The sequence below is a fragment of the Balaenoptera acutorostrata genome, chromosome 11, assembly GCF_949987535.1.
Source record: "Balaenoptera acutorostrata chromosome 11, mBalAcu1.1, whole genome shotgun sequence".
Taxonomy (NCBI): domain Eukaryota; kingdom Metazoa; phylum Chordata; class Mammalia; order Artiodactyla; family Balaenopteridae; genus Balaenoptera; species Balaenoptera acutorostrata.
Genome location: NC_080074.1, coordinates 92,125,568 through 92,147,681, shown reverse-complemented (window position 1 = coordinate 92,147,681; position 22,114 = coordinate 92,125,568). Strand labels below are relative to the sequence as shown.

Here is a 22,114-nt window from a genome sequence, read left to right as displayed (position 1 = left end):
CCATGTCTTATGTCTGGACTCACAGTAGAAATAACTCAAGGAACAATATAAGAGCCCTATGGATAGCAATGGAACAGGAATCTAGTTTAGACTAACGGGAGAAATGGGAATAGAAGGGGAAACACATGCTGTGAACACTAACACTCACCAAAATGGATAGGTGTTGGATTTTCTTAAAAAATAGCAGTTGTCAAAATAACATTTACAGAGAATATAGTAGATATCAACAGAGTAATGCTCTATTTGTCGGACATTGTTAGAAATAGGTGGTCCCAAACATCTAATGGGTTTTCCAGATAAATGAATACATCACCTGAAGGGCCCCAAATTTTTAATGAGTGGTTTTTTTTTCCCTAAAATCTTTCATGTATTTAACCAAAATCCTTAAAGTGCTACATTAACATAATTCATCCCTTTTAATGACTAAGTCACTATAAATATCAAAATATAAATCTATAAAGGAGATCATATAATAAAAGCCTTTCATTTAAAAGAAGTAGAATCAGATTGTACTCCAAACACTATGTGGTGAATCAGTAATCCATTCTGCTCATCATTTAGTTTGTGATTAGGAAATATTTACAGAGAGAGGAAGGAAGGAAGGAAGGAAGGGAGGGAGGGAGGAAGGGAGGGAGGAAGGGAGGGAGGGAGGGAGCGGGAAAATATAATTACACCATTAGAAATTTCTGAAATGTGTAAGGATATTTTTTCTTTAATCTGCTTGTCAAACCTTTGATGTAGACATTAATATCCCAACTCTAAAAAGGAAAATATTGAGTTTCAGACAGTTTAATTGGCCTAAGGTCACAAAGCTAGTAAATCTGTCTCTAAAGCCAATGACATTTCTACCACACGGTTCTGCTTCCTTGATACAGTGGTCCCCACAAACACTTTGTGGCATCACTTAGACCTCCCAGAGCATGTTGTCCTCAGCTTTGCGATGGCTGGGTGAAAGTAACTTTGAATATGTTAAGTATTCCTTATTATGTCTATTCTAAATGTGTCTAGTCATTTTCTAATGTAATGCATTTGAAAATACGTATAATATCTTGTCATTTAAAACAATATGAGGAAGGATCCTCCTGGTGGTCCAGTGGGTAGGACTCCGAGCTCCCAATGCAGGGGCCCGGGATTTGATCCCTGGTCGGGAAACTAGATCCCGCATGCATGCCACAACTAAGAGTCCACATGCTGCAACTAAGAAGTCCGCATGCCGCCACTAAAGATCCCGCATGCAGCAGTTAAGACCCGGTGCAGCCAAAATACATAAATAATAAATAAATAAATAAAATATTAGAAAAATAATATGAAGAGATATATATCTACATACATATATTAGATAGATGATAGGTAGATAGATAGGTAGATAGATAGATATAAATAAAACTAGGGATAGATATAAAACTTTTAACCAGACTAAGTTTCAAAAATAAAAGGAAATGAAATCAGGGAGGAGAACATATACTTGGGGAAATTATAGGAGGAAGTAACTGGTTTTTTTTTTTTTCTCTCTCAGTGATCACTATTTGGGAAGCCACAGAATATTTCAGAAAAATAAATCTGTTATTCAACTTAATCTACAGAAAAATAGGGAATCTCCAGGAAAGTTATCTCGAAAGGTAAGACTTTCTTAGCTTTGGTTTCAATTAGCAAATGTATTATTTTAAGGACAATATTCCCATCCTTATGGATTATTGCCATTTTGTGACTAAAATATGTTTAATGAATACATATTTGAGTATATTTACTGAAACATAATGAAATATTTATCTTTATGTCTGTTAACAATTTGGACTGAAGCAATTACATGAACACACTACTGCAACCTCAGTATGATAAATCTACTAGTCTCTTGAAAAATCATTTATGAGTAACTTATTAATGTTATCGTATTCATACTATCCATGAATCCACCAGGAAATGAATGGAATAGAAAAAGTGAAGGGGAAACCATGAAAGGAAGAAAAATAACACAACTCTTGTTCTATCTGAAGACTACAGTGGTATCAACACAGTTTAAATCAGGACAGATTAATATTCATAATATATATAATAAAACTACTTAGAAAGGGATTACTGTGCTTTAATGACAGTTTCATGGTGTTAGATATAAATTTTATTCCCTGTGTGATGTCTTGAGTTACTTCAAACCCAAATTGCACAGGATGCAGTAAACTTTGATATTTTAGCAGTTTTTATCTGTAGAATCTTCCAATCACCTGTTTTAGGCAAAAATCCCATCACCCTGTCATTTACATCAGATAACAGACTTGCAGTGCATGACTTTTTTTTTCTAGTCTGAGGTGCTTCATCATAAAAAGTGTCAGGTGGTGCATTAGGTTGCAATATATCTATGTGGAACATAACATAATGAGGCCAAAAGAGAGTTGTTTAGAAATGTCTTTTGGAACTGGTACCCAGCTCAGCCAGTGTTGACAACTCCAGGGCCATGCATCTGAACTCTCCAGAAAGAAATATTATAAAGTACAACTAATACCCTCAGTATTAATAAATCTAAGAGTCTTCAAATTGTCCTCAGTGTTGATAAAAAAGCTGAAATTATCATGTTTCATTTCAATGGGGGGTGGGAGAGAAAATGTGTAATTCAAATTTCTACTCTTGTTTAGAAGTTGCATATTGCTAAAGAAGAAAAAAACTATCTCATTGGTAGCAATCCACAAATCATACATATTTCAGTTTCATGTAAATTAAGGTTTATTCTGAAATGCATATAACTCCACTACTTTGATGTAATATGTATCCAGCATATATTTTACATCTGAAACTTTAATATTTCTATCATATTTACTCTTTACAACAATTCCATGTGTCCAATATTATTAAAAATAAGGACACTGAATCCCAGGGCGCTCATGACTTTCCTCAGGTCACATTCATGGAACTGGTAAGTAGAGGACCTTGGATTTGAGCCCAGTCAGTGAGTCTTCACATACCTTATGCTACCAATTTATATTACAAAAACACTTAGAACTTATGGGCTACACTCAAAAGTCTTAGATGTGGTTTCAGAGCAATTAGTCAAAATTCTACCTTTATATGTTTTTTTGGTGTTGTTTTGTTTTCCACAGCTTTATCCACATACCCCAAAGTCTGGGCCATGATAGGTATTCAATGATAATTAACCACATTAAGTATATATTAGGTGTCAGGCACTGTTATTAGGGCTTTACATGTATTAATTCGTAACAGCCCTAAAGCAAAAACAATAGGATGTTAGACTATATGATATTTTAGTCTTTTACTATTAAAAACTCTAAAACTTTATTAATGTTAGTTAAGACACTTAAAATTTCAAAAATTTACTCATGATATTGAAAATATTGAGGAGCATAGATATTGGTGTTATGTCAAAATGATGTATATGTTGCAATCTGATGCATCACACTTTTTGTTGTAAGCTTTTAATACCCATTGAGTAGATTAGATTATAATTTCAATTGAAAACCTTGTATTTGAAGAAAATTTAAAAAAATAATAATTGCCTTGTTTTATAAAATATTCTTTCAGGAATAGACATAGTATGCTGATTAATTTAATATAACTGAGAAAGTTTATCAATTTGTGACCCTTCTTCATGGTCTGAATTGCTATATTTAAAATAAATGACCAATGATTTTTTTTCTTTTATATATCTATGGTAAGGGAATGGTGAATGGTCTCTCTCTTATTATTTAAAATAATGTCAAAATTATCTATGATTTTCATAATTTCAGCTGTAAGCTAAACATTTATGAATAATTAAATTTTCTTTCTAGTAAAACAACATAAAATTGGCTTGATAATATTCTTTTTATATAATATTAGGAATATAATGATAGCTATCATTCTATTAAATTTATTGACACCATCAACTTTCAGTAGATATTTCAGAGTATTCTAATTGTAAAAGGCATTGCAAAGCTCAATTCATCTTAGATGGCTTTTCTATTTTAAACTCACTTCTATTACACTGATATATAGTGATTTAATTCATGTTCCATGAGATTATTCATAAAACATGTTGAAAGTCTTTAGAAATCATCCTGTATTTCAAAATTTTTAAATTCCTGTCTTGATTAGAAGTGATGTGAATGGCTGCGACTTTTTAAAAAATTTTTTCTTCCTTTCTCTCAAGTTTGATCAAAAGTATTGCCAACATTGTAGACATTAATCGTAAAATTAAGATTTCTTTCTAGTTCAAGAAAACATTCACAAAACATTTACAGCAATAGATTTCTGTATGAAAAAAAGGAAAAAAAATACCTTAATGTTTTTCTTAAGACAAAGGTATGGCCCTCACCTTTGGAGAAAAGTAAATTGCACAGTATATTCCATGGACAACTGCTCAAACTTTCCTCCAACCCTTTGAGATCCTTTAGATAAAATTTTTTTCTTGTAAGTCACTGTATGACAATGGACAATTCCCCCTCCCCCAAAAGTATCTCTGGAAGCCAAGTCAAGTGGTTTTTAAATGAATATGATTATGTTATTCAGAAAGATGCAAATAAGTCATATTATTTATATGCTGCTTTGGTTTTAACTTCTGAAATAAGGCAAATGCCAAATACTACACTTCAAATCTTAATACCTCTATTCTGGCTCTGGTTTTCACTCTCTATTTTCCCTTCCCTTTCACTGTCCTCTCCATGCCTAAAGTTTTGCTTTCTCTACTGCAGAAAAATTTGTCTTAACCACTATGACACTTTCAGATTTCATCAGCCAGTGACTCTAGAGGTAAATTCCTACTGAGTAAGCCTCATGTTTTCAAGTTCCTTAGCATTTCTACAAAGCATTCTTTTTTCATAGCATGCACTCAAGGTACTATAACAATAACCTTATTCTTTCCATGTTACTTAGCTTCCTTCTTCTTTCTCACAATACAACCCAATATAAAAATTAATTTACCTTTGACCTTAAGCCATGTAAAGGTTTTCCTTCTGATGTTTTCTATCAGAAATTCTAATAGGCAGTTTTAAAAATACATTGTGTGTGTACTGACATACAGGATTACATGTATCCCAGGCATGGAGGAACTCATTCAGCTGTCAAACTTAACATCACTGTGTGGTGAAAAAGTGCAATTATGATGGAGTATATTTGCATTTTCTGCAGACTTGCATAGGGTTTTCATGGATGCCCATTCCAGAAGAGCTAATCAAGGAGTTATGATGTGAGTGTGTGTGTGTGTGTGTGTGTGTGTGTGTGTGTGTGTGTGCATGCATACATGTGGACCAGAGGACTCATATTTTAAGATGAGTAGTTCCTGCTCATCTTGCCAGAAAAATACAGTGCCATCTGATAACTCCTGGAATTTACACCTATCAGTAGTTGTCTTTCATTCGCATAATTGAATATTCATGAGATGGAAGGTTCTCTTACGCTGACGTTTTGGTGGCAAGGTATGGAAAATCTGAAAAAAGGAGGAGTCCATTCTGTGTCTGCCGGCCAATCTGGCAAGCTGTCAAGTCTTATACTGCCACGGATTCGTGGCCTAAATGTAAAGAAAATGTGCACGTATGTGGGAGAACTGGTGTCTGAAAAACTGCCTTCCTGCTGGGAGAAATTAATGTTTGACCTTGGTGATAGCAGTATGTTTTTCAACTATCCTTGCGGTTTATCCTCAACCAAAGCTCAGCTTTCTGTTTTACTTTTGAAAAGAATGCTTATACAGTTGAGGAGAGTCTTATAAGGTCTTTAAAACAAAGTATTAAAATGATAAATGAGAGTTATCAAAAGAGGTGAATAAAATGACAGCAGGAAGTTATGGACCTATTTTTATCTGGTATTCGTTCCTATTCACTCTATAAATATTAATATATTCTGCTGTCTACAGCCTGAAGATGACCACAGTCAGTTTTATCTGAACCAACTTCTAGAATTTATGCATATTTGGAAAGTATCCAGGTAAGACATTTTATTCCTGTTCCAAGACTACTTTCTGACTGAGTTCTCAAGTGCCAAATCACAATATTTTTCAGTCGATTGTAATAACTGTCCTTTCACCAGTACTGTGGAAGCTATTGTACTTTTAATAGATATCTCCCTTTGGCAAATTCTGTTAATAATTATCTATTCTTCACAGCTATTCAGATACATAGAAGAGCTGCTAACACCTTCCAGAACAATCTAACATTCATTTAAAAATATCTCTGCTACCGGTTATTACATTTTCAAGGATTTTTTTCCTCATTCATTTTGTAAATTTGATTGTGCATGTGTCACTAAGCTCTTTGTATAACTGAATTCCCATAGTTTGAAAGTCACCATCTCCTGCTTTAAATTCCTTTCTGGAACACCCTGAAAATAATTGGTACATTATAAACAGAGGAGTGTGACTTCAAATTGGAAAACTCAAGTGACAGCAAATGAACATATCCTAATTGAGTCTGATATCTCAACGTATGCATGTATTATTTGAAAGAACAGACCTATCAGGAAGCTAACCTGGGAGAAGATATCAGTGCTACAGGGTGCCTTTATCTGGAATTAAAGTTGTTCTGAGCTGAATGAGCAAAAAATGGAGTGTGGGAGGTATATGTCATATATCTCTAAAGCACAGCCCGATATAAGAATGAGTTTAAATTGTTTTTAGTGACTATTAATAATAGCTATCACCTCCTGGAGTTCTAATACATTTTGTATACACCGTCGCATCTAATTCTCCCCACAACCCCATCACAATACATATTATCTTACTTCAGAATCAAGGAAACTGAAGTTCTGGAAGGGTAAATAACTTGCCTGGGGTCGGCCGCTCAGTTTGTTAGTAGTAGGGTTCACATCAGGGCTGTCTGCAATTTGCAAAGGCCACATTCTTTCTTTAAACTATCATATCTTTCCATTTTTTTTTTCCTTTTTTGTGTCTTTCTCTCCCCCCCTCCCCCCGCCCCAGTATTCGGCCTCATACCATAAAATCATAGAATGGGTAAAACTTAGGAGGGCTTTTGATATAATTTAATTCAAATTTTTACTGTATTGCTAATTACATGCATCAGATAGGTCCCCATCAAAATGGCATATTAAACAAAGGTTGTATTCCAAAATAAATTTATAAATCAACAACTACCACAGAGAGAGGCATCAAACCTGACAAATTCTTTAAAAATTGGGGAATCCCTGGGAATCAGAGACCTGTTTTGAACTGTTCTGTGGAGGGCGGTGACTTGTAGGTGGCTGCTACCTGGGGCACAGAGAGACAAAAGGAGGCTGTGAGTCCCATAGGATTTCTTCGCTCACTTTTCTTTTTTTATTGTATTTTTTTTATTGAAGTATAGTTGACAGACAACATTTCTTCATTACTTTTCTTCTTTTTGTTGTTCCTCCAATTGGGTAATTTCAAGAAATCTGTCTTTGAGTTTACTGAGTCTTCTGCTTGGCCTAGTCTATCAAATTCTTCAGCTCAGTCATTGTATTCTTTAGTGCAAAGATTTGTTTGGTTCTTTCTTATGTTTTCTACCTCTTTGCTGAATTTCTCATTCTGTTCTTGTATTGTTATGCTAAGTGCATTAAATTCTTTTTCTGTGTTCTCTTGTGGTCCTCTGAGCATCTTTAGGACAAACATTTTGAATTTTTTGTCAGACAATTCTTGTATCTCCATTTCTTTGGGGTCAGTTGCTGGAAGTTTACTGTATTCTTTTGGTGATGTCATATTTCCCTGATTCATTGTGATCTTGTAGCCTTGCATAGCTGTCTGTATGCAGGAAAAAGCAGTCAACTCTTCCAGACTTTATGGGCTGCCTTCAGTACGGGAAGACCTTCACCTACAGGCGAGGGCCAACTGGAACGTGCTGTGACCCTGGGCCTAGTGGTGCCAGGCACCAAGTGCAGGGTTGTGAGACAACGCCAGGTCGGGGGGTCGGGGGGCACGATGTCTCCTCAGCTCAGGTCACTGGGTCCACAGCATCGACAACCGTGTGGTCCTTGGTAAGCACTGTGGGGGGATCTGCAGTAGCTGCCAGGGCTGTTGCCCTGTGGTGCCTCCAGGTCCAGCAGCTAGGGACCAGGGCAGGCAGCAGCTGCTGCTGGAGCTGGTGGTGTACATACTCACAGCTCTGGGGGCCAGCTGCAGGCGCCTGTGGAGTGGCAGGGGCTGGCTGCAGACACTCATATAGTTGGGGGGTGGGGGGCAGGGCCAGTCTCAAGGGTGAGGACTAACTGTGGGGGCACTGGCAGCTGCAGGGATCCTGGCTGTTGGTGTGCACTTCTGTGGCTGCAGTCTCTCTCCATGGGCACGTGCATGGCAGTGAAAGCCAGTGACGAGAGTCAGGACAAGGGTGTGCAGGTGCACAGCTTGGCGGCTAGCTGCAGATGAGCCCAGTGGTGCAGACCAGTGACAGGAGAAAGGGCCAAATCTGCCCCAGACACAGCTGTGGGTATCTTGGCTGTCAGTGTGTACTCTCATAGGTGCCAGATCTCACCACAGATGTGTACATGACAGCAGATGCCAGTGACAGAGGTCAGGCTAGTGGCATGCAGGTGCACAGTTGGAGGGGCTGTTGGAAGGGGTCAGTCATGGGGAATAGACTTGCACCTTGCACTTGAGCAGCCACTGAGGCCTGGGCTAGCTGCAGGTGTGGATCTCAGGGTCTGGCAGGGGCGGTGCAGTGGAGGAAAACAAAACCAATGAAATCTACGGGGGGTCTGTGGCAGCTGTGTTGGCTGTTGGTTTCTTCAGTAGTGAAAGCTACTGAGGCTTTCTGCAGAGCAGGTGGCTGGGAACCATGGTAACTCCCACTGCATGGCTGATGCTGGTAGCCACTGCCCTTCTTCCTTGTTCTAGCCACCTTTATCCGTCTCAGCTTTGCTGGTCTCTGGGTGAGGTGAAAGCAATGCAGGTCCTTCATGCAGTGTCCCAAAAGGCTGGGGAAGCTGCTCGCTCATCCCACTCCTCTTTTCCAAGAGAGGGGAACTCGTTCTAGCAGGGGATTTCCCTCCTGGCACTGAGCAGTGCTGGCCTGGAGGATGGGATGATGCAGGCAAAATGAAGCTATTCTCTCTTCCCTCTTTATGGAATTATTCTCAGGGGTTTTTGTTTCCCACTGTGTTGTTGAAGTTTCTTGGGTGGTTTCCTGAGCTCTCCCCAGAGCTGTTTTTGTCCGTGGATAGCTATCCGTTGATCTTTGTGAGGAGAGAGAGGCTGGGATCTCTTATTGTGCCATCTTGGTAACCCCCAGGACTTTGCTTTCTGAAATACAATGCTACTCTGCCTGCCTTCCTCAGACCACTTTATGATGTGACGAGACCAAGCACTAGAGGGCACAAGCTTTGATTTCAGTGTCCCTCTTCTCTGACTCGACTTCCTCTTAGAAGTTGGGCAAATCACATACCTTCATTGGTTCCTAGGAGTTTTCTATAAAATAGATATAATACCTAATAGAAAGGTGCTGAAGCAGGTGAATTCTTGAGGGTTTTTTCTTTTTAAATTTTAGGATCAGGTTTTATATAAAAATCCTCCAATAGCCAAAATCTTTCACAGTTCCTTTCCTACACCTCCATGGACTTTTACATATTCTATGCATTTTGTCTAACTAAAGTGGTAACTTAATAAAGACTGAGAAGGCAGCTCCTGTAAAATATATTGGTGTGTTTTTAACCCTGTGTTTTGTGTTGTATGACTGATTATTCAATTCAATTCAGGAGTTTTCAGGACAAACAGGAAGGGAAAGTTAATAACATTTGGGAAAATAATTTTAAACAGTGAAGCCAAAAGAATCTCTGCTCAACTCACGTCTATTCCACCTAAGTATAGATAAAGCTGAAGCATTAAGAGAAGCTTAGAGAAAAAAGCAAAAATACCAGAAAACACAGAGGTTTGGTGTCAAAGACAACACCATTTATGATAAGTATATGTCATTAATTCTAAAAGCAATTCTCTGAAAAGTTTTGCATATTTAATATTTCTCAATTTATTTGTCATTATCTGCTTATGAATCCCTTTGCAACTTATATTTTAAATTGAGAGTAGTTTGATATAATGAACAGTCTTTCAGAGGTTTGGTTAAGTTGTCATGGATTTCTCTGGAGTTCTAAAGTTTTCAAATATGTTTGTAGTCTATCAAGTTATACCAAGTTTATAAGGCATCCATCTGAAATGACATTAAAAGTACATCAACAGTAATCCTTTTTAAACCATGTTTGCTATAGAAACATGGACAAAGCAGAACTTGTGATAAATGTGCTAAAGTTAATATAAGTTTTCCTACCCAACTTTAACCAAAGTTCTTTTTTTCTTTCCAGACAATGTCTCTCAACAGTAATCAAAAAATATGACTCCCACCTGAAATACCTATTGAAAACCCAGGTATTAACTTTTGTTACTTCTTTAATTAATTCAATAAGATTTTATTAATTTTCTACTCTTTTTTCTAAAGCTTTGCAAGTTTCTGAAGCTACAAAGATGAATAAAGCAGGGGGGTCTACACTTGAGTGACTTTCATTCTATCATGGCAAAACAGAAAAGTAAACAGATGTGTGTAATAAAGTGTCATAGGCACTATGAAAGACCTATGTGTATACAGGACACACAAAAGAGGGTTATCAATTTTACTTATTTGATCTGAGTGTTGAAAAATAAGTAAGCCAGCCAGAGAAAGAGCGTGGTAAGGAAAGTGCGAAGTAGGGATAACTTTAAGCATACAACAACATGAACAGAGCAGGTAGCAAAGAGCCTGGTGTGATTAGGAAACTGTATGTACTTTGCAATGGCTACAATTAGGGTTCAAGGTGAGAGCCTGGAAAAAAGACCGATGAAAGGGACAAGCAGGAACCAAGTTACATAGGGTCTTAAGGACATTTTATGGACAATTTAATGATTTTCTAATTATCAGCTGATGACATAGAGCCATTATGCAGGGTGGTAGAATGACAGATGGGTGATTATAGGACATTTCATTAACCCAAAGAAATGAGGAAGGCATGGACAAAAGCTCTACTATAGGGAAGGACAGGAGGAGACAGATTCACAACAGGTGAAAATCTGTAATTTACATGACTTGCTGAAAAACTGTGAGCAATGAAAAAACACAATGTTTAGAATACCTCCAGATTCCTGGCTGCTGACTGACTGCATGGAGACGTCAATTAACTAAAACAGTGAAGGCAGGAGAAGCTAGCTTGGCAGGGAACATAATGGATTCAGTCCAAGACTACTGAGATTTGGCCACCTACTGGGCATCCAAGTTGTAGTCACCATTAAGCAGATCATTTCTTATAGCTTGTTCTTCCAGGGAAGGATCAGTCTTCCACAGATAAAACATTGTATGATTACAGAAAACGAGGTAAGAGAAAGTATTGAAAACAAGACTCCTTTTTCCATTAAAAAAAATGACTTGATATATATAAAAGGATATAGATCTTAAGTAACTACTCCTAATATTAAAAAACAGTAAAGGGTTCTGAAAATAATAAGTTATATTTCTTGATGTAGATACCAAACTCATACGTGAATTCCACATAAATATGTAAAGATATGGTGGTGACAAATACACAGCTCATAGTCCTTCCCAAATTGTAATCCTCTCACTCTAATTCCATTTTTCTTTCTTGAGCCTGGCCTGAATCTGGAAGTTTAAAATGTGGAATGTGAAAAGAATTCACAATTAAATTAAGTCTCATAAAAGTGTCATAATTACTACTTCTTTGTCATAGTCATTCTTTCTAGCATAGAATTTGAAATTTACCAGGTACCCAGGGCACATTAAGACTTCATTCCTAGATCATTTATGTCTCTTGACTAGACACAGATATACTTTTGAGGTTATCATAACTTACTTATGGATGAATTTTAATTATCGAAATGTCTCAGTACTGCTCATGTATCATAGATATCTTTTTACAAACACACAAACACATGCACAAATTTTTGAGAATCTGTAACAGTTCTTAATTTCCAAATATAGAAGTTTGATCATACCACTTACATACGAAGCCTTCAATGTCTTCACTTTGAAAGAAACCATTTTTGAAAGAAACCAATTGTTCCAAAATGACTGAAAAGTTGGCAAAACATCAAAGAAATACTGTCTTTATATTATCACTGGCAAATAGTTATTATCACCCACATCTGAATTATTTTATAAATAGGCCACAGTGTCTGCAACTTTCCACATGAACTCCCCCCAAAACAATGAACTTTTTAAATGACATTCTTCCTACTAAGCATCAATAGCTAAATATCTAAGAAATGAGGACAGACTGTGATATTATCAATTCACAATTTTGCACTTTCTATTTGTTTGACAAGTGATTAAGTAGCATTTCATCAGCCTTGAAAACAGTACCAATTTGAAGAATAATTTTTATATTTCTCAAACTTGGATTATTACATGATTTGAAAAAAAAAATAACAAGCAGGCTGAATAAATATGCCATGAATATTATTGAATAATATGGATAACTTAAATTTCCAAATATTTTATTTCCTCAGCAATGGCTATTAACATATTTTAGACTTGACATTTCAGATTGGGCATCCTAATTATTATGTTTGTTAAATGGCTGACTTTGTAAGTAATGTACATAGAGCTTTTTCTTTGGGCATTTTTTTTCCTCTCTTCTATTCTACTCATAATTAAGGAATGTTTTCTGTATTCATGCTATATTCTGAATTCATCTCTAACATTTAGGAGAAATTAAGAATAGAAGAAAGAGAAAGAATTTTCCCCTAAGGTATTACTTAATGCTTACTTAGTACAAATTACTGAACTATTTATTCACTGGAATCAACAGAAATCAAAGTCAGAACCATGCTCTGAAATTGCTGATGATCTAGTTGGAAAGACAGCATGTTCACATAATGCACATAGAGCGGTGTATGTACAGGACAAAGCAATGTAAAACCAGATTTCAATCTAGATGGAAGAATCAGCTTCTGATTCAAAGTTGTTTTTTCCTAGTAGCCTCTAGTGCATTGTCTCCAAAATTTTATTTAAATGACAAGTAGGACCTTTAGAGACAGTAAGCAATGCCTATCACTGATGACAAACCTACACTAGGATCTAGTAACTGATGCACTAATTGTAAACCAGATGGATCTGGACTGAGAAAAATCTATTCATGCTTCAAAATGTAGTTTGGCTTCATGAAACATCTGCCTGGTGTGAAATGAGCTAAAAGCCTCCAAACCCTTTACCATCAAGCCCATGGCTCAGAGGATGTACCAACTAGATAATCAGAAAAATATGGCATCTCTATTATTCAGGTATAAGTAATTCAATGAGGAAGGCAGAATAATTCTTTTTTTTTTTTTTTTGTTTTTTTTTTTTCCTGACTTCCGTGAGATTGTAATCTCATCTTAGGGAATACTGATTTTTTTTTTTTTTAATAGCTACTTTATTTATTTCTTTTATTTTTGACTGTGTTGGGTCTTCAGTTCGTGCGAGGGCTTTCTCTAGTTACAGCAAGTGGGGGCCACTCTTCATCGCGGTACGGGGACCGCTCTTCATCGCGGTGCGCGGGCCTTTCACTATCGCGGCCCCTCCCGCTGCAGGGCACAGGCTCCAGACGCGCAGGCTCAGCAGTTGTGGCTCACGGGCCCAGCCGCTCCGCGGCATGTGGGATCTTCCCAGACCAGGGCTCGAACCCGTGTCCCCTGCATTAGCAGGCAGACTCTCAACCACTGCGCCACCAGGGAAGCCCAGAATAATTCTTAACTCACACTTTCCTCTCCTTAAGACCCAAATCCAACAATATTTAGCCTCTAGAGAGAGACCAAAAATTCCATTTATAAGGAGAAAGAAAGGGGGCACATAGGGATCTGATAATATATATTTACTTTTTTAGAACTGAAGCTTTCTTAGTAACAAGCAGATCAACTGTTGGATTTTCAGAAGTTTCGATATCAAACATAATTTAATCAGAGTGGCAGTAAAGACAGAATTTAGGAGCAGAGATTCCAAAGTCAGGTAAACGTATTTGCAAACCCTCTGCCACTAGGGAAGCTTTTATTCAGCCATCCTTGAGTTTATATTATTCATCACTAGAGTGAAGATAATAAAATAATGTGATGTTTTTAAAAATTAACTGAACAGTAGATGTAATGTGCTTAATATTATATAGTGGCTGGAAGATAAAAAATGTTCAAGAAAAGATAAGTACAAGTGTTATTTTATTGCTATTAGAGTTCTTATTTTTAAAGTTATTTATCTTATTGATAAAGTTCTTTATCTTAATTTTAACACTATTACTAAAGTAGAGGATTGTATAGGATCTAGAAGAAAAATGTCACAAAACTGATTTGCATTCACAACAGAGTATAAGAGGTGGGAAAGGAGTAAAAAAATCAAAAGAAGAAAATAGGGTGAAATGAATTGGTAACAAGGACCAGCTGAAAGGTCACAAAAGGAGAAGTCAAAGACATGAAGGAGATAAAGTCAGGTTACAAAGGAAATAAAACACCTTTGCAGAACTGGAACCTACCTTAGCAGAAATAAAGGGCATATTGAAACTACTAAAAGTCAAACCTATGTATAGAACACTGCCAGACATCAAGAAGAAGAAAACTGAAAGATCTTCAATAAGGAAGATAATCACTAACCAACATAATCTGCATTCCTAGTGAGATACAGAATTAAAGGTTTTTGTCAAAAGAATGACAGGATCTGATGATTTAAGATTTGTGCAGTGAATTATATAATATACGAAGAACAAACACACACACACACATACACACACACCCATTAAAGAAGAAGAACTAAGCAGACAATCTTATTACACAATAAGTTTGGTACAAAATATTGCCAATATCATAGGATCTGCTTTTACACCACTTCATATCTCTTTTCTTCTACATAAGAGATATCCTTTGGTGAAAAGCCATGTTGTAGCTTTTCTTTGCCATTTCAGCACCAAAGTATGCATCCATTATCAATACAGGCACCTCAAAGATATTTCAGATTCAGTTCCACGCCACCACAATAAAGTAAATATGGCAATAAAGTTGAGTCACATGAATTTTTTTTTCATTTCCCAGTGCATATAAAAGTTATGTTTACACTATACTGTAGTCTATTAAGTGCATAATAGCATTATGTCAAAAAAAACACAATGTACATACCTTAGTTAAAAAATAATTTATTGCTAAAAAAATGTCAACCATCATCTGAGCCTGCAGTGAGTTGTAATCGTTTTTGCTGATGGAGGATCCTGCCTTGATGTTGACGGCTGCTGACTGATCAGGGTCGTGGTTGCTGAAGGTTGGAGTGGCACCAGCAGTTTCTTAAGATAACAATGAAGTTTGCCACATTAATTGACTCTTCCTTTCATGAACGATTTCTCTGAGGCATGCAACGCTGTTTGACAGCATTTTACCCACAGTAGAACTTCTTTCAAAATTGGAGTCAATTCCTCTCAAACCCTACCACTGCTTTATCAACTAAGTTTATTTAATATTCTAAATCCTTCATTGTCAGTTCAACAATCTGCACAACATCTTCATCAGGAGTAGATTCCATCTCAAGAAACTACTTTCTTGGCTCATCCATAAGAAGCAACTCCTCATCTGTTCTGGTTTTATCATGAGATTACAGCAATTTAATTCCACCCTCAGGCTCCACTTCTAATTCTAGTGCTCTTGCTATTTCTATCACATCTGCAGTTACTTCTTCCAATGAAGTCTTAAACTCCTCAAAGTCATCCACGAGGGTTGGAATCAACTTTTTGATTCCAACTCCTATGAATGTTGGAATCCTATGAATGTAGATATTTTGACCTTTTCTTTTGAGTCACAAATGTTCCTAAGGGCATCTAGAATGGTGAATCCTTTCCTGAATGTTTTCAATTGACCTTGCCCAGATCCATCAAAGGAATCACTATCTATGGCAACTATAGCTTACAGAATGCATTTCTTAAATAATAAGACTTAAAAGTCAAAATTACTCCTTGATCCATGGGCTGCAGAATGGTTGTTGTACAAGCAGATATGTAAACAACATTAATCTCACTGTACATCTTCATCAGAGCTCTTGGGTGACCATATGCATAATATCAATATTTTGAAAGGAATCTCTTTTTCTGAGCAGTAGGTCTCAACGGTGGGCTTAAAATATTCAGTAAACCATGTTGTAAATAGATATACTGTCATCCAAGCTTTTTTGTGCCATTTATAGAGCACAGGCAGAGCAAATTTTGCATAATTCCTAAGGGCCCTAAGATTTTCAGCATGGTTAATGAGCATTGGGTTCAACTTAAAGTCACCAACTGCATTAGCCCCAAACAAGAGAGTCAGCCTGTCCTCTGAAGCTTTGAAACCAGGCATTGACTTCTCCTCTTTAGCCATGAAAGTCCTATGTGGCTTCTTCTTCCAAGAGAAGGCTGTTTTGTCTACATACATTGAAAATCTGTTGTTTAGTGTAGCTACCTTCATTAATTACCTTAACTAGATCTTCTGGATACCTTGCTGCAGCTTCTACATCAGCAATGCTGCTTCATCTTGTACCTTTATGTTATAGAGACAACTTTCCTTAAACCTCATGAACCAAGCTCTGCTAGCTTCAAACTTTTTTTCTGAAACTTCCTCACCTCTCTTAGGCTTCTTAGAATTGAAGAGTTAGGGCCTTGTTCTGGATTAAGTTTTGGCTTAAGGGAATGCTGTGGCTGGTTTGATCTTCTATCCAGACCACTGCAACTTTCTCCGTATCAGCAATAAGGCTGTTTCGATTTCTTATCATCCCTATGTTCACTGGAGTAGCACTTTTAATTTCCTTCAAGAACTTTTCCTTTGCATTTACAACTTGGCTAACTGTTTGGTGCAAGAGACCTAGCTTCTAGTGCGTCTCTGCTTTCGACATGCTTAATGTCAAATGATATCCTCACTAAGCGTAATCATTTCTAGCTTTTGATTTAAAGTGGGGGATATGCAACTCGCCCTTTCACGTGAACACTTAGAGGCTATTATAGGATTATTAATTGGCCTAATTTCAAATTTTTGTGTCTCAGGGAAGAGGGTGGCCCAAGGAGAGGGAGAGAGATGGGGAAACAGCCAGTAAGCAGAGCAGGCAAAACAATATTTATAGATTAAGTTTGCCATCTTATATGGGTGAGGTTCATGGTGCCCCAAAACAATTACAATAGTAACATCAAAGATTACTGATCACAGATCACCATAACAAATACAACAATGAAAAGTTTGAAATATTGCAAGAATTACCAAAATGTGACACAGAGACATGAAGTGAGCAAATGCTGTTGAAAAAATGGCACCGATAGACTTGCTCAACGCAGGGTTGCCACAAACTTTTAATTTGTAAGAAAATGCAATATCTGCAAAGTGCAATAAAGTGAAACATAATAAAATGAGGTATGCCTGTTTAAGGTTTAGGTTTCCTTTTTAATGTACCTAAATGGAATCAAACTATATGCACTTTTTGTGCCCCGTATTTTTCACTCAATATCATTTTGTGATCTATCCATATGATTCTATATATGCTTTTGAATTATTTTCATTGCTGTACATTACTCAATTAGATTAGCAAACTTCAGCTTATCTATTCTACTGCTGATGTACATTCAAGCTAATCTAAGGGGTTTTCTAGGGTACATAACTAGGGCCATAGACTTACAAGGTAATACCAAACAATTCGTTTGGTCATACACATTTCACAATATATGAGTTCCCATTCCTTTATTTTCTCACCAATGTGTGGTATAGTCCAACTTTTAAAAATTTTGCCTACATGAGGTATATGTAATGAGATATTATTTCAGTTTTAATTTTTATCTTGCTGACTACTAATGCCTTCATAATTCTTCACTCTTTTTAAACATAACATCAAACTGTTTACTTTCTATCTTACTTTCATTATGATGTCATATTTATTACATCAACTTTCTTGGAGTTTAATTTATATATATAAAATAAAATACACTCATGTAAACTGTATACTTTGACTAGTTTTGAAAACATATATACCTATAAAACCATGGAAAACAAGATATAAAACATTTCCGTTACAAAAAAAGTGCCCCAGTACTTACCTGCAGTAAAAACCCTGCCATCCTAGACATCATGGAACTAAAGATTTACTTTCTCTCAATATGTATTTCTTTTACCTGATCTCCAGTAGAATTTTACTAGAAGTGACAAGTGGTAAGAGCAGAATCCTTGCCTTCTTGTTAAACTTAGAGAGAAAGTTAGTCTTTCACCACTGAGTATGATGTTATTTGGAAGTTACATGGTTATGGCATGAAATTAGTTGCTCCTTGCTAGGCTGAAGAAGTTTCCTTCTATTCCTAATTCGCTAAGAGTTTATACCATAACTGGGTAATGAATTTTATCAAATGCTATTTCTGTATCTATACAGATGGGCATATGATTTTTTTTCATGTATTCTTCTCAAATTTTAAAAATATCCTTGCATTACTGGGATAAACCACACTTTGTAACAATTTAGAACCCTTTCTACATATTTCTGGCTTCAATTAGCTAATATTTTGTTAAGGATATTTGCATCTGTATTTATGAGAGACATCAGTCTATACTTTTCTTATAATGTTGTGGCTTGATTTTAACATTGGAGTAATGCTGGCTTTATAAAATAAATTGAGAAATATACCCTCTGACTCTGACTCTGTATTCTGAAATAATTTGAGTAGATTTGGTTTTATTTCTCCCTTAAATGTCTGATAAAAATCACCAATGAAACCATCTGTTTGGAGTTTTCCTTATAAGAAGGATTTTATTATAATTTCAATTTCTTTGACATAGAATTATTCAAATTTTAAAGCCATAAATTTGCCTCTAAATTTTAGTGGCATCCCACAAATTCTGATATGTTGGCCATCGTCTCTTTAAATATCTCTCTGCCCCATTCTTATCTTTCCAGAACTCCAAATGCACGTATGACTATAACAGGTATTAGATGGTATGTTCTGGTTTTTATTCCCACTCTTTTTCCCCTTTGGTTTTGGTTAGGATCATTTCTCTTGACCTATCTTCAATTTCACTGATACTTTCCTTAGCTGTGTTCAATCTGCTGATGAGTTCATTGAAAGAGTTCCCCATCTCTAATACCAAATATACTTTTATACTTCTATGATTTCCGTTTGACTCTTGTATAAAGTATCTCTGCTGAAATTCCCCACATGTTCATGCATGTCATCCACATTTTCCACTAGATCCTGTAACATGCTAACCATAGTTACTAAAAGTCCTTGTCTGATTGTTCTAACGTCTGGGTTATATATTCTGTTATGCTTTTATTATGTAGAGTTGATAAATCTAGTCAAGATTTGAGCTTTGAGTTTTGTTGTTGCTATCATTATCGTCAGGGCACATCAAGCTTCAAACTCCTCCAGTGATTAGTTACTATTACCTGTACTTATATAGGGGGCCTGCAGTACTAGCGTCTTTTTCTCTGTTCCTGCTTCACTCTCAGCTTTCAACAGTCCCCGATTGCCTATGCTGCAGAGATGATCTCTCGCAATACTTTTTTGTCTCTCCCCTAGCAGTGCTTTGTTCTTGTCTATTATTCAAAATAGACTCATTTTTATAGTAGGGTAAAGGGAGTTCTCTGGTAATGATCAACCACAGTCTTAGGCAGACTGTTTTTGAGCCTCAAGATTGGAACTTTCTTAGCATTTCTGCCTCAAGATTGGAACTTTCTGGCAGCCAAACTGTACCTTATATCTGCACTTAGTCTTGTACAGGAGAGAGTTTTCTGTTCCTCCTCCGTGGTTTCTGACTGCTGACTGGTATCCATGTAGGATCCTGGACTCAAGAGAGGTCTCCTGCCCCTACCCCAGGAGCAAAAGGTTTTTGCTTCTACCATTCTCTCATCAGCAAAGGATCTTATCCCATGTCCTACCTCTCCCCCAGAAAAGGTTTTGCTTTTTCTCCCCTGCTCAAAAAGCAAGAGATTTTTGCCTGGGGTCAGGGTCACAGAGGATTTCTATCTCTTCTAGTATCATCATTTTTTCTAGTATCATAAACCAGCAACTTAGAGCTTTTGCTTCTTATGAGAGAAAGATCTACAGAATGAGATTTTTCATACCTCTCTCCCAGAAAGCTGATCACCTCCTACATACTGCACCGCTGAATGGACCTTCAGCTTCCTGCACTGTCTTATTTCCCCTGAACAACTGGTAGGTGTCCAGAAAAGAGCTTACAAATGATTGGTAACTAACCTTGTGTCTTGGACTCCCAGATATTCCAAACTGACCTGCTTACTCTAGCCTTTAAGAATTTTTAAAATTTTGGCAGATTTATTCTTACCCTCGTATATAGTGGCCGCCTAGTTTTCCTGTGCTCTACCAAAGGGCAAATGTGTGCTCCATCTCCCCTTACCACTCTTTGGAATTCAGTATACTTGGTCACCTTTTGACCTCAGATCTCTAGTGGGGTCAGCAAAAATTATGATTTTTGTATATTATCTACCTTTTTTCATTGTTACAGTGGCTCCAAAGTTCTACATTTTAAGCTGAAATGAAAATCCAAAGACTATTCTTAATCTTTAAGGAGCAGTTTGTGATAGCACTATTGAATCTGGAATAAAAATAATTCTAAATTCTCAATTTGTCTCTAAATTCATTAACTGAATTTGATAATTTTCAGTATGTAAACAGAAAAGGAAATTCATTAAGATTTATATAAAACTTGGAAAATGGCAAGCTGTTACATGGCTGTTTTCAACACATATTACTTTGGTCTCCATCACACCTAAATGAAGGGAATGGGGTAGCAGGGGAACCTTTTGTTCTTTTGTTTTGTTTTGTTTTCCAGAAAGATGCAGATAAGAAAAGTTTGTTATCAATCTTCACCAATGTTCAAAATATTTTAAAAATATGCTTAATATCTGAAGTATTAGAATGTTGCTCCTTCAGACGCTATGACACGTCAAATATTTCTAAGATAAGTTTGGAATATAGCACATAAAATAACATCACAGCATTATTGTTAGTTTTCGTTAACCCATAGAGTTAGAAAGAATTTAGAGGTAGTCTAGTCCAAACTCCTATTTAATGCAAAACTTTCCTCTAAACATTCCTGATTGCTTGCGTACTTATAATGTGGGAGAACTCTCTACTCACAGGGCAGCCTACTCAATTTTTGGAAAAAATAATTTTTACAAAAATTATTGAGCCAAAATGAATGTCTCTAAATTTGCAACCATTTGCTCTAATTTATCATTCCAGAGCTACTTACAGTAAATCTCATCCCCTTTTCAGTTGAAAGATCATCACATACTTGAAAGTGATTGTTTCCTTTTTCTTCCTTTTTTTCAAACTGAAATTTCCTAGTACCGTCAACTATCTTTCCTTTATGCCCATTAAACTGTAGTTTTATGGCTTATGCCTCAGTACTCTGTGTGCTCCAACTGTGACCCATACTTCCTCCCCCATCATCTAAATATTAAAAGTTCTGAAATGTTATATACCCAGGATTCCATTTTTCTTTCCTCTATCTATATTCTCCTTCTGGACAATCAAATCCAATTTCTTGGCCAGGTATCACCTCTATGAAAATAATGCCCAAATCTAGCTTTGATATCTCTTGAAATCAGGGACTAATCCTGTGTTTTGTGTCTGTAGAATATCTCATATGATGGATCAGCCATCATAGGATTTGTAAATTTTAGGCTGATTATTCCCCACCAAACATGATGTATGTGTATGTGTGGGTGGGTGTGTGCACACATGTATGTATATTTGGGGGGGAAACCTAATGGTTTGGGGTCAGAAAAGTTCTGCATTTGCTTTTGCCTGAGTCCAAAATAGTAACAACACTCTGGCACTATTTCTAGCATAACTTCCTGCTAAGGGTAGTGTAAATTAATACTTCACAACTACACATAACACGATTTCTCAGGTAATCATTTTCCTCATTCAAAGCCCCAGGGTAGAGAGAGGATTCCTCAAAAGTTCTCTTGATCAGTAGGCATTGTTTTTCTTCTCCCACCTTCTGCAGGTGACAGTCTATCCAGTGTCAGGGCTTTATTCAGGGATCTCAGCTCCAGGTCTGCTCCTTCCCTACCTCAACCAATTGGTTTAGGTCTAAAATTTCAGCACTTGTCCCACTGTAAGCAGTAAACACCAATCTCTAAGCCCGCCGACATTTTCTTCAGGCCACTGACATATCAATGTTGAAGCTACTGCTCAGGCTTTAAGCTCCCTCCTTAAATTT

The 22,114-nt window shown here is 36.6% G+C and overlaps 1 protein-coding gene across 1 annotated transcript in view; it reads left to right on the top strand.

Annotated features, from left to right (window-relative positions):
* PIK3C2G (phosphatidylinositol-4-phosphate 3-kinase catalytic subunit type 2 gamma) overlaps nt 1–22,114 on the top strand; it is a 361,656-nt gene that overhangs the window by 28,785 nt on the left and 310,757 nt on the right. The window contains exons 5-7 of the mRNA XM_007194812.2: nt 1,517–1,619; nt 5,834–5,904; nt 10,237–10,300. Of these exons, the coding sequence (XP_007194874.2) occupies nt 1,517–1,619; nt 5,834–5,904; nt 10,237–10,300 (238 nt within the window). The remainder of the gene's footprint in view (nt 1–1,516; nt 1,620–5,833; nt 5,905–10,236; nt 10,301–22,114) is intronic.